The sequence below is a fragment of the Telmatherina bonti genome, assembly GCF_933228915.1.
Source record: "Telmatherina bonti genome assembly, chromosome: 21".
NCBI lineage: Eukaryota > Metazoa > Chordata > Actinopteri > Atheriniformes > Telmatherinidae > Telmatherina > Telmatherina bonti.
This window is the reverse complement of record NC_136630.1, coordinates 8,934,926-8,949,114: the sequence shown is the minus strand read 5'-3', so window position 1 is coordinate 8,949,114 and position 14,189 is coordinate 8,934,926. Positions and strand designations below refer to the sequence as shown.

At 39.8% G+C, this 14,189-nt stretch overlaps 1 protein-coding gene across 1 annotated transcript in view; it reads left to right on the top strand.

Annotated features, from left to right (window-relative positions):
* LOC306771200 (heparan sulfate glucosamine 3-O-sulfotransferase 3A1-like) overlaps window positions 1-6,537 on the top strand; it is a gene marked incomplete at its 3' end in the record, with an annotated part of 36,222 nt that extends 29,685 nt beyond the window's left edge. The window contains exon 2 of the mRNA XM_079260307.1: window positions 5,916-6,537. Coding sequence (XP_079116433.1) covers window positions 5,916-6,537 — 622 coding nt within the window. The remainder of the gene's footprint in view (window positions 1-5,915) is intronic.
* Window positions 6,538-14,189: the final 7,652 nt, after the last annotated feature.

Sequence of the window (14,189 nt, the reverse complement as noted above, 5' to 3'; positions counted from 1 at the left end):
TACCCCTTAGTGTGATTCACTTTAGACTGTATATGTACCTGCAGATGCTTGCAGCACTTAGCCACACTGGAAACGTGAAGGACTCAATGATGGAAGTTGTTTTAACCCATAACAACCCAGTGTGACATATAAAACAAACAGTTTCTGAGACATTTGGAATCACTTTAATGTACAAACTTTGCTCAAAATCCTGTGAAACACAATCTTTTTGTCTTCTGCTCTTTAATGAACATCAGAAAGCAAAAGACTACACCATAAAAATGTGGACATATCACGTGGTAATAAAATGGTAAATATAAAAAAAAATATATAGGTACTTTATTGTGCATTTTGTTAAAAGGGACCAGCAGGGACCTATTATTCAATCAAATTGGTCTTATCTGATCATTTGGTCATGTTGGGTCTTTACATCAGATCATGTAATGTCCCTCCGTTGGAGGACAAAAAAGTCCTTTTCCAGCTTCACATCAAGCCGCTTCATATGACGTTTCTTGGAGAAAGTTGGCCCAACCATCTGCATTAGTTTTAAGAATAATTTTGCACACTGATGTTTCGTCCTTTCTCTTTCTTGTTTTGTCACTTTTGCTCTTTTTAATTGTGTCACTGTATTTGTACAAAAAAAAATTGACAGAACAAGATTAAACTGGACTATCACTGAACAAAAATAATCTAGAAATAATGTGATGCTTAATGAGTGAAATATTTAATCAACTAAGAGTAAGAAAATAAGTTTAAAACGCTCATTTTGCAGAAAAAAAGTCATTTCTTTTCCACTGTGATTGCCCTCCATACCTACCTGAAAGCTTTCTCCTAATAACTCTAAACTTCATGTAATTGGTTCAAGACTGGTTAATGACCTTCATACTAGGACAAACAAACATGACTGTCTTCATGATGTCTTTATCACAACAGACCACATGCCTCTTTGACCCTGAGAGTCCCCCCTTGAGGTCCCGTTCCCTGACACACCACTGCTGTGAGTGCACCAGCCACAAAATAAGCTTGATGCACTCCATCAAATATAAATGCTTCCTTCAGTACGGGCTCATTTCTTTTTTATAACACAATAATGTTCTCTTTTGCACGGTGAAGTTAAAGACTGTTTTCAAAGTCAAGTTATTCTCAAATCAGCATGATCCCAGTGTGAGCAGGAAGACCGGTAGACTACCTGCTTGCTGGAGTCTGGGATCCTCAGTTTATCAATAATTTGTCTCTGTGGTCTTTATCATTGACTTGTCCAATCAGGAGCATTGTAAACCAAGAAGACATCGGTATTGTTTTAAAGTCGCATCGTACAGCCTCGACTGCGGACAGTTGGTGTGATGAGGCAGAGCTAATCTGAGAGGAAAGGAGTCTTGTCCATCTTCCTCTTTACACAGCTGTGAAAGAGTCACGGATACTGAGAGTACTCTTGTGGTCGGGTGACGGTCAGAGTTGCAGGGGTGATGTCGAGACATTGATGCACCTGTGTTGACACTGTCGCTGCTATCGACCACTTCCTTCCTGTTTCTCTTCTGCTGACCTCATGAACTCTTCCACAAAGACAAGATCCTGTTAGCATGCTCAGCCACAAGGACTGGATCTGCTCTGGCACTGGCCTGAAGGTATTGACTTAAAGCTTTTAGGTCTGTTTCACTTCATACTCTGAGCTCAACCAGAAGCCATTTTAAATCCTGAAACAAAGACAACTAAATCTAGGGAAGACATCGAGCCGTGTGAAAACAGAAACTACGCCCACTTTTTATTGGATTTATACTGCAGCATTAAACATAACTCCTGTGGTGCTAAATAGACTTTAAAATAAACTAAATGCAACCAACACATGAAATATTACACCTCGTCCTTTTTCATTTAACCAAATGGCCAAAATCTGAAAATCGCTTTACTTAAATATGAATTGCTTTTTCAAGAATTAATGTGTTACAAGTAGGGCTGCACGATTATTACTAAAATCATTCATTCATTGTGTCTGGAAAAACGTATTATTTTTAATGCACCACTTGTAATATATACATTACAATTTTATTTGTATATATATATATATATATATATATATATATATATATATATATATATATATATATATATATGGCGCTCCCTCATTATTCCCTCGACATTTTTCATACAGCCCAAGCAACGCCTGTTTGGTGAAATAATTACACAAAGAAATCTCATATTTCTTTCCCAGTGTTTTGATGCAGCTGTACTTTCCATTCTCGACATGACTTGCTCTCATTAGTCTAAAGTTTGTTACATCCTCCACAAGAAGCTTCGCCTGAAGCCGGGAGGGATCAGTGCAGGCGGCGATGTCTGCTTTTTGTGCAATGAAGCTGGTTATTTCATATTTAACATGCAACTTTGTCCGTGGCAGGGCAAGTTTTGCACGAGGCAGGGTTCATGTATTTTATCGCCACGTGATGTTAAAATGTTAGTCTGTTTTACCACCTCGATCAGCCGTTTAATTAAAACAATCCGTTTTACCTGCAACAGGAAAAATGCGGACCTCAAATGTCCAACCAATCCACCGATACTTAACTGGCTGCTGGTAAAAGGTGCGCGCGCTTGGTATTTAGGCAGCTTAATGAAGCATAACCACACGTTCGCCCCCTGGTGTTTGGCAGACTACTGGTTGAGAACCTGAGTGATCAGAGACGCCAGCAGAGCTCGTATTTTGAATGTAAATATCATTGACGCTCAGGTTTGTTTAATTGTGGCCACCAAAATCGTGATCACAATCAAAATCCGATTAATTGCGCAGCCTGAGTTACAAGTAGATCTCTTCATTGTGCTGATCTGGTGTATTCAGGTGTGTGTTTTATTTAGTAACATGGAGGGAAAAATGTCAATGATAATCATAGAAACCAGCATCCTGTTGAACATCAAGTTTAGCTTGTAAGGCCATGTCCGGCACAACGATGGAGGGGTGTGGAGCTCATTTTGCAGCTGCAAGATCTGGTACTGCAGTCATTGTTATTGTCTACTTCACCAAAAAGTTCTAGAGACAAGCATGAGATCTTCTAACAGCAAAAACATTGTCCAATATTAGTTATATATCAGGTTGGTAATTCCAAGCACAGCTGGAAATTTACAACAAAATGGCTGAAAAATAGAATAATCCAGACTCAAGGTGTTGCCGTGACCCAAAGTCCAGGTTTCACTTCAAATCCTGTGGCAGCTTTTAATGGCTTGTGCATAAAGCAGGGGTGTGCAGCTCTGCTCCTGTTCTGGTTTTCTGGTGTTACAATGAATGAGTCTCTGTGCAGAACGTCATATGCTATAAGTTTTATCTATTTGAGTAATTTATGTTGGAGCTGGGAAACATTGACAACCTGCAGGACAGTGGAGGTCGATACCAGACTTTGGACATTAACAGATGCTCACAAACCTCAATAATGTTAAATATTTCACATTAATTCCATAAAAATAAAAGTAACTCATTAACCCCTTCATGCATGCATTTAGAAAGAAACAGTTTGAAATACTCTGTTTTATATTCAGATAAATATTTTATAGGATATAGATTTTTAAAAAAAATAATACGTCATGATGTAAATATTCTATAAAATATAGCTGTAAACTTTAGTAAGTAAAATACCTTTATGTTCAGTTATATAATATTTATTATATTGCTTATGTAAATGGTTTACAAGCCACAGAGTCTGCTTATACAGCTGCATTTTGTCTTAGTTTATGTTAAATAAGTGCTTTTGTCATTTATCCATAAGATTGTATTAATGTAATTCTAAATATTTAAATCTTGGTGATATATATACAGGCATATATTTTAACTATGTCCTTAAAAAGTAGGGATGTTCAATTTTTTTTTGTCAAGCTTTTTCTTTGATATTGACATAAACCAATATTGATATTTTTGGAACGAGTTGTGCCATGAACTATGAAACAGGTTGTACTGTTCAGCACAAAATTTGATCAAATGTTGAAAATATTAGTTTATATTCAAGTTACATATGGATTTGATTTTAATTTGAAGAAAATAACGTTAACGCCCTTCGGGAGAGTTACATTGCAGTCATTAGACTTGTCATCTCCTTGTCAATCACTCTTCCTCTAACCTCCGAACACACTCGCTGCTGGTCTTCAGCGAGATTCTTATGTAAATAGTAAACAGTCAATCTATAATCATAACCAGCCTGATAGAAAGTGACGCAGCAACTTAAAGGAAGTAAAAGGGAATAGTTGGATGACGATGAGAAATCAAGACAATGAGTTCGCTGGTGACCAGCTGGAAGTTATTGGTGTGGCTGCTGACAGAAGTGAAGTGGAACTGATGATAAAATTAATCTAAGAGGCACCAGTTGGATTGAAATTCAACAGATGCTGATCTTTGTCTCGTGCAGTCTTTATGTGGAGGTTAAGTGGTCAGATAAGTCAAGAAAAGACCAAACCTAAGCAAAGGAGACCACCTCTGATATCCAGTTTCATCATTCCTAACCTATTATTCTGTCCGTAGCCAATGTCAGTCACATTTGTGTCCGAGGAGCAAATTTTATTACAGCTGCAATTTACACAAAACTGTCTCATCAGATTAGGAGAAGCTAAGTGTGTGTGTGTGTGTGTGTGTGTGTGTGTGTGTGTGTGTGTGTGTGTGTGTGTGTGTGTGTGTGTGTGTGAGTGTGAGAGAGAGAGAGGGGAGGGGGTAATTACCAACAGCGTTGGAGGAAATCCCAAAGTCAAATCAGGCATCACATTCATCATGACAGCTAATGTCTTTTAGAAATGCGCTCTGTTTATGTAAAGCTCAGCCACAGCAAACAAGTCTGTGCCCTCTGCCTCATTTAGTGCCATGTCTGTTAAATGGAGCGTGATTGTACGGCCGCCTCGTAGCAAACAGGGAAAACTGCCTGTCACACTTACTGGCAGGAAGAGGATGCACTTCGATTGTATGTGCTCATGCTTGCAATGAGACTTTTCAGCAGTCCTCTCTACTTTATGGTCTGTCACAGGTGGCAAACTTTTCGTCTACCCTAGGAACAGCCACGGCCACTTAGCCAGCACCAGCCAAGCAGATGAATAATTGATGCTTGCATTCTGTACTTTGGTGAATTTTAAAGCTGTATTCTGCAGAGACTCTAAATGGTAGAGGGAGGGCATGTTAATCATTCATGAGCTGCTTTTACCCGCTTTACTTAAGGTCACTGTCACAAGGCTGTGCAGGGAAGAGGTGGCGAAAGAGAAGCAGGAGTTGAGAGGGGGCATGGAAGAAAGCCACATATACGAACAAAAATCAATTGTCTCCAGTTTAAATATGCACCTAAATGTTATAATCGGAAGGTTTTGCTTCAGTGGAACTGCGGTAGCTGTAAATAAGTTGGAGGAATTTCATCTGCAGGGTTTCATTTCATTGCGATAAACAGATTTACATGATACATCCATTTTACTCTTCGTGATCTAAGAGCAATTTTCCAATTCTCGCTTCAAATAAACACAATGTCTAACCGCAAGAGGAAAAATAATTCCCAGTACTCACTGGAAGAAAATCCTTGTTTCCTGAGCAAGACAAGAAGGTGATCGTGCTCAAAGAGCCTCAAGTATTAATATTTTATCACTGGTGCTGCTATCTGCTATAGCACAGGTAAGGAGATTGACATATTTTATTCTGCTCTATAAAGAGTGACAGATACCCTTTTCTCAAATGCGCTCAGGGGAGAGCGTCTCTTCATTTCATAACCAAAGCACACCTGTACCTCCAAAGGCATGTCTGAACACGGCGCTGCTCTGATAGCAATCAAATAAATAAACCCCTGCAAGTAAACTCTTTCCAGTGTTGTTCTAGAGTGATTAAATCCAACCACTTCACCAGTGTTTGTTGTTGTAGATGTGGTATGCTTCAGTCAAGAGGCCAGGTCAAAGAAATATCTCACTTCCCTTTTTTTTTTGTATTCTCTCTCTCTTAGGGAGCTGATGCCGAAGACCCTGGAGGGCCAGATCACCATGGAGAAAACCCCCAGCTACTTTGTGACCAGAGAGGCTCCAGCGAGGATATCAGCCATGTCCAGGGACACTAAGTTAATCGTCGTAGTGAGGGATCCCGTCACCAGAGCTATCTCAGACTACACACAGACACTGTCAAAGAAGCCCGACATTCCCTCGTTTGAGAGTCTCACCTTCAAAAACAGGACTACGGGGCTCATAGACACCTCATGGAGCGCCATCCAGATCGGCATCTACGCCAAGCACCTGGACAACTGGCTGCAGTACTTCCCCATGGAGCAGATCCTGTTCGTTAGCGGCGAACGCTTGATCACCGACCCGGCCGGAGAGTTGGGTCGCGTGCAGGACTTTTTAGGTCTCAAGAGGATCATCACAGACAAACACTTTTACTTCAACCAGACCAAGGGATTCCCGTGCCTCAAGAAAGCAGAGGGCAGCAGCAAGCCGCACTGCCTGGGAAAAACCAAAGGGCGGACCCATCCCAACATTGACCCCGAGGTGGTGCAGAGGCTACGGGACTTCTACAGGCCCTTCAACATGAAGTTTTATCAGATGACCGGCCGCTTTTTTGGCTGGGATGACTGAATGTCTTTGACACTGAGGAGTGTCAGAAATACTGGAATGCAGTCATAAAACCACAGATGATGGAGCGGAATCAGATCTAGAGAAGAAAGTTGTCCTGATATGAGAATAAAGTTCTGATTAAAATAATGTAGTACTGATGTCAGAAGAAATACGTCACTTCTGACAAGGATGAATCATTTATATTTATTCACACAGTAATATATTGAAGACAATTAAAGTTTATGTTCTCCAGAAAAGCAGCAAACTCATTCTAACTAAACAATATCTTCTTTTTTCTCTTTTTCAGTTTTTGGTTAGAAAGATCTCTTAAAGCAAAAGTCATTCAGCCTGATTTAAATAAATAAACTTAACACAGAACAAGTACATGTGACATATGTTTTAAACGGCACCAGGATGTCAGATCCTGAGAACAGAGGTAAAATATTTCAGACAGTGGTTTGTTTTCCCCACAACGATACTGGACTGGATGGCAGTCCGTAAACACGCAAGACAAGACATGTTGACTGATGAAGTTTTTTACTTTCTAAACCTTCTGATTGAGGTCTAATAATCCTAAAGCTGCGGTGCTGTTAAAAACGTATTTGTTTAGTTAAGTTTCTAGTTGAGTGAGAGCACCCAAGTGGCTCTCACTAAGATGAACTTGCATCCTCTAAGTCAGGGATGCAAAAGGTTCTCGAGGACCAGTGTCCTGCAGGTTTGAGATGCTTCGCTGCTTCAACACATCTGTTATTTTGCAGAACTCAACCAGCTTTATGATCCATTTCATTTGAATCAGGTGTGTTGGTACAGAAAAACATCTACAACATGCAGGACGCTGCCCCTTGAGGACTGGAGTTGAACTACCCTGGACGACAGTTTGAGTTGCTGCTCTAAATTCTGGGTTAAATTTTGCCTTTTTAATCTGGTTTATGATAAGAAACATTAAAACATTGAAGATGAACAAAGTGAGGTGATTCCGTCTGACAATTCTCTGCAGCTGCAGCTTTTAAAGCTACGATCAGTTATACGTATTCAGTCACACAAGCTGGGATTTGTGTAAATACCTTCAGACATGACAGTGATGGTAAGCAGTCTGCAACATTACCTTCACCTCCAGCAGAATGTCAAACAGCTGCAGTGTCACCGGCGTCTTCTCTGCAACTAGTTAAGAATTTCTTCCACCGATTTACATAAATCCCTGTTTTGTTTTGTTTTTTTTTCCATTAAAACCAAGAAAAAGAGTTTTGGAAACAACAACAGGAGATGACATTGTGTCAAAATTTTTACTTTTCCAGTGCATAACACTGGTTTTAGAGCAGTTACTCATCTGCTTTAAATAAATTATTTTTTAAATAGATTATAATACTTTTCCTGACTTTTAGCCAAATTTATCCAGCAGTCTTTCCTAAAATAATTTCAAATATTCAGTGCTTTATTCTCATAAGAAATGGGCTTTCCTCTTGTCTCTTAACCATCAACGTTCCTCCCGCTCCATCCTCAGCATTAACCTAAAGCAATATGCAACCCGCTTTCTCCACAGCGGCTCTGCAGATATGCAATATTTTCTCTTCCACTTTTAATCATTGAAGCTTCTTTTAATCTTCAATCATGGAGATGTTCTTTTAAAAGATTATTAAGTTGTTGAAGGATTTAAGTCAAATCCTGATGCACTATGTGAAGAAACGTATTTCTCCTCCGTTTGAAATTCTTTAGATGTAAAGCAAAGATTTCTGTATGCAGCGTGTCTTCAAGGGAATGCCTGAAATCCCACTGGGCAGAGGGGATTTTCATAAAAACACAACCCACCGTATTTTAAACGTACATAGCTGCTTTCACATTTTAACATGTGTCTAGTAAAAATAAATAAATAAAAAATAGGAAAATTATAATAAAGACTATATGTATTTTTTAAATGTATTTATTTAGGAAATGCATAAGCAGCACATATGTGTTGAATAACTCCTCAGCGATTATGTGCTTTTTATTATTTTTCTCTTTGCTTTTGTTATATGCTCAGCAGTGCAACACTTCAGTTTCAAGTCGTACATTTCAGTATTTTTGTTACACGGAGCTGAATGTGCCTTCAGTTCCAGCGCTGCAACTTTGTTATTTCAAGGGTCGTTTCTCCACCTTCAGTTTAATGAAGCTGCAGGCAAAGATAGCACTCACTGTTATTTAAGCAACATTGACTCCGGTGGAGGGAAGAGACCTCCAAAAAAAGACCTTCCCAAACTGTAACTCAAATTTCCCAAACATGCCTCCTGTTGAACTGAACACACTCGGTGTCCGTGGCCTTCCTCGCCTCGAGGAAAATGCTGAGGTCCGAATTAAAACCGGGGGACATGAGAACAATGGCTGAGCTGTGTTTCTAATTTCTAACTCCATGTAGAGTGAGCTACTTTGTGAAAGCAGATATGTCTAAATGAGGTGTTTTTAGTGTGTGTGTATCAGAAAACAAGGTGGTATAGATTTCGGGAGGGTTACAGTAAGCACTGTAACTGTGATGTTTGGATTGTTGCTTTTTTATTTTCAAGCTGTTGTGTTTTGGACTCCTTGAATAAAAGATATATATATATATATATATATATATATATATATATATATATATATATATATATATATATATATAAAAATATAAATGTTGGCTGTTTTGTTGTTGTTTATTTGTTTTTTTCCATTTGCAATCCACTTTAAAAAAGCATGCAGTTTAACAGGATACCATTTCCACAACATTAAAGTCATTACAGTGCTGCTCACGCATCGAACAAGCTCAACTGCCTGCAGAATCACAACAGTCCTCGGCTGCTCCCCTCCTATCTCCTCTCTTACACCTTGACATGTTGTCTCTGCTTATCGCTGTCCAGCCTCCAGGGCAGAGTGTCAAAGGAGGTGCTGAGGATTTTACAGGGTGCTGGCAGTCTAAAAGCTTTATTTTGGGTGTGCTGGCAGCTCTTTAGCGTCTTGACGACTTACGGACAAGCTTTTTTGAAAACAGTGTCAAGGATTTTGGAGAAGGATCTTGTGTCACTTGCATTCAAAAGGGCATTTCATGCTCAGAAGACAAAAAAAAAAGGAAATGTTGGGATTTATGAGAAGGCAATGGTAGATACCGTGGAAAAAACCAAACTGTGGATGGATCTTGTGGGGAAATTGCTGTGCAGGTAAAGGGAGTACACACAGTAGCGCAGTGTGCAGAGTCCGAGAGATCAAACATCAGAGACAAACCTGTGTTGGCTGTTGCCTGAATATTGAACAAAAGTAGGAAACCGGACTGTGTTCCCACTGGTAAGAAAAAAATGAATCTGTGCGTTTAAATGGGAGTTTTAATTCTGAATAAACATTAATTCTGCTTTAAACTGATGAAAAACGACCATGTAAACACTTAATTCCTGATGCAAATTTCTATTCAGAATTAAACTTAATTCCGATGTAAGGGGCCTGATTTATTCGCATTTTAATTCCGAACTATTTAATTCCTCTGTCATGTAAACCTTGTTCTGTTCCGATGACGTGCCGTGTTTACGTCCCGTGTTCGGTGGTCTATCTTTCTTCTTCTTCTCAGTTGCTGCAAAAACTGAAGTAGTATGCTGGTGTTCAACTGCTACTTCACATTTATTATAAAAATAACGACGAAACTGGTACTTATTATGTAGTTTTTACACGTTACAACTGAAAAGACGAGAAGCAGGGAGCCAACTTTGTTTACTTCCGGTTTACGTCATATGTCACATGCACCCTCTGTCCAATCAGAACCCTTCCCAACCCGCCGCTCTAAAGAGGAATTAAGTGAGGACATCTTTCATGTACACCTTCATTTGGAATCATTTTCATGTAAACTTGTAGGAGAATCTGTTAATTCTGAATTATTTAATTCCAAATTATTAATTCCAAATTAAAAACAGTCATGTAACCGTAGCCACTGATATGTCCAAAAAAATCTTTTTACATCTCAATTAAAACTGGGCTGATGTCAAAGTCTCTTCGAGGACCCCTGTCCTGCAGATACACGCTGATGCTTTATCTGACGAAGAAACATCAAAAGTGCTTTAATAATCCAGAGCGGGGCTATGAGGGCCACACCCCTGCAGGTTTTCAACATATCCCTGCTACAACACACATGACCTAAACTGTTGGGTTCCAACAGCCCATGGAGTTCCTCACAATGCCTGATCAACTTGAGTCAAGTATGTTGGAGCAAGGATACATGGAAAACCTGCAGCTTTTGACCTTTTTCTTTCAGCAGTTTAACTAATTCAGGCACTTAGCAGATTAACATTGTTCAGGAGGAGGAAAACCCGTTGAAGGTCTCCACATTTCTGCTGCCTGCGCAGACTGTCAGCATGCTGACATGTTAGACCTGATGTTGGGTCAGTTGTTCTGCACATTTGTTGACTTGTTCAATTTCCTGTCTTGTGTGGATCCGCTTTGTGACCGTTCCTCACAGTATAACAGAGACAATTTCTTCTTCATGTTCAATTCTCCGAGGGGCAGCTTGCCATGACAAAAGAAATAAAAAACACAGAACAATCTGCTATGAGACAGCGTACAGACCACCCTTGTCAGAGTGGATTCAGCTCAATATGCCACAACCCAGGCAGAAATAGAAGCTTGTCTACTGAAAAGTATCAGACTTTATGGTCAAGTTGGTTTTTTCCCATGTTTTTTTAAGTTGGACAAATGACTGAAGAAAATGTGCAATTCCTTTGGCCTTGCAAAGCTCTTTCATCTACTTTTTTCTTCTCCCTTTCATATACACTTCTACACTCATTCCATTCTTATTGCATCTTCTGAATAGACACAGGAACACCTGCGTGGAGTCACCTGTGCACAATTAGTTCGTAGCCAAACTTCTCTAAGTCCAACTAAGTCCCTAAAACCTGCTCTAATCCTCAACCTTCCCTCCACACATGCAACTCTGAGGCTTGTTTTTGCACAAATAGTTGTTACAGAGGCATAGCAAAGGATGGGTGGACTGTATGATAACAACAGCCAGCACTTTGGAAAAACAAGGGTCTGAGCATGTGTGCGTGCTTGTGCATGTGAAGTGCCGAGAGCATCATAGCCCATGTAAAACGATGAAGTAAAGGGATTAAAGAGAAACCGCTTTGAAGAGGAGAAGAGCAGTGAGAGCTTTTGCACACGCCCAGAACAGTTGGTGCATCTTTCCCAATGTGCACGCAATCACGCGCACTGCAGATGTGGCCTCACACCGTTTCAAAGGGAATTATTTGCAGATGCACGCACCGACCCCCTGATTTCAGCCACCATCGCCACCCACTTCTGCCCCATGGAAGGACACAGAGGGGATCAGACCCCCGTTTTCTTTGGCTCCTATAAGAGAAGCCTTTAATCCCCGGCCTAGTCTGAGCAAATATCTCCACCAGGCACGCTCTGCACAGAGCCCTAATCAAAACAGCTAAGAGGGGGACTAAGTTGTCCTTTCAGGTCCAAGTTTGCTTTAACTATCATGGTTTCAGTCTCTGAAGGAGAGATCTCGAAACTAAAGAACAGACTCTTACCTTGTCTAAAATGCTCATGTAATTAAAGTACAATTTCTTTCATTTTTAGAGTTTGCATGTAGGATCTGATTTAAATTTATATATATGGTTCTTAAAATGAGTTCAGTAAAACCTGAAATGAAGAGAAGGATGTGTGACACATTACACCATGTTTTTATTAAAAAAAATAATGGTAAAATAAGAATGCAGTTTGTGATAAACTAAGTACACGATTATTGTCTCCAAAGAGATTAAGGGGGTGATTTACAGTCAGCTACGGCTGATCAAATGCACTTGAGTAATTGATCATCCTCAAGCGTGATCACCTCTAGATAAAAAAATAAAATAAAATCAACAGAGGATTTTCTCTTCTGGAACACTCAAGACGAAAAACATCTGGTGATCTCAGAGAAGCAATTGCTGCTGCCCATCAGTCTGGGAAGAGCTACGAAACCATTTCCAAACAATTTAAAGTCCATCATCCTACAGCGAGAAAGATTGTTCACAAGTGGAATAAAAAGTCACCATAGTTGACATCTTCCCAGGAGTGTGTGTCCCAGTAAGTTCACCCCAAAGCTGAACTGTGCACTGCTTTGAGGAGCTGCAAAAAAAAGCTCCATTTCAGACTCTCCAGACTCCAGCCAGCATGTTAAAAGGCTTGTTTGAAAGGCTTCCCAGGACAAGGCGTCCTCTCTAAGATGAACATAACAACATGGCTTCAGTATGCAGAGCCGTATGTGAAGAAACCACAAGACTTCTGGAACAACGTTCTTCGGAGAGATGAGACCAAAGTGGAGATATTTTATCATAATGCACAGCACCGTGTCTGTAAAAAGCAAACACAGCACAACACCTCATCACAAGTTCTAATATTAGAGTGGAGGGGTGATGATTTTGACGTTGGGACACCTTTCTATCCGACAGGTAAAGCTTGGCTGCAATTCGGTGGTATTATAGGACAAAGATCAGAAGGTAAAGGCCTAAAAAGTGCTGTGATGGGACCTTAGAAGAGCAGAACATAAATGTCTCTCAATATTACTTACTGAAATAAGAAAATGAGTAAAAATTCCTCTCCAACACTGAGAGAGACTGAAAATATAATCCAGAGAGATTAAATTGTAGCTGCTAAAGGTACTGAATCATGAAGGTAATCATGTTAATCTACATTTTGAGATGTGAAGCTTTTATTTTCCGTTCACAGTGTTCAGGCAGGTAATCGTAAGCTCAGTTAAACATATCGCAGGGCATCTTTTATCCATCAACAAATCTTCTCTGAGGACGAAACGAACCTTCAATCTTTCTTTTCTTTTCATTTGATTTCAAACCACATTGCAGATTTTCCTCACTGACACAACACAGAGCGGTTGTGGACTGCGAAGGACGGACAGAGAGAGAGAGAAATGTTTAGCTATGCTGATGCAAAATTGTTGGTTTTAACTTGAAAAACATTCTCATGAAAATGACCGATTCTTTGTTCGTGATGAAAAGGCATTCTACCAATGGTTTGCATGCCAGCAATAAACCATGCGACTTCTCTTTGAACTGTCACTTGTGTGACCAGAGTACAGCAGACAACACACAACATTAGCAATTAAAATCGTCTGGGAGCAGGACTCTTTCCAGACATGTGTTTTGACTTCGAAGTTTTCATGCATCCCTCCCTGAGCGAGTCTTCGTCGAAAAAGCGACTGCTTTTCAAAGGGCGATAATTGATCTTGACACATGATTAAAGATGTGTTCATGTTAAGCTCAAATTTTCCTTCATTTGGAAGAAAAGCAGGGTGACTGAACTATAAACAAGACAGCCAGATTGTCTGAAGGGTACATCTTAAATGTCCTCTCGGGAGGAGAGGTTTGCTTTGTTGCAACAGGACTGTCAGCCCTGCCAGTCAGCACTGGAACCATTTAGTTCCACAGCCAGTAAGTACATTTGCATGGAAGCACAGAAGTGCTGTGTGGACAGATGCTTCAAACTGCTGTTTTTCAAGCATTACTCCCTCATTAACCACAGGTTAGGATTTTTACTGCGAACTGTGGTTTAAAGGTGGAGTATGTAAGATTTTCAATATTTGAAAAGAAAAAATATTAACCAATAAAATAACTACAATCATAATTAGATAGTTTTTTGAACATGTACGTTCCAGTCTGTCCATTTTTGATGCATTATTAAATTAC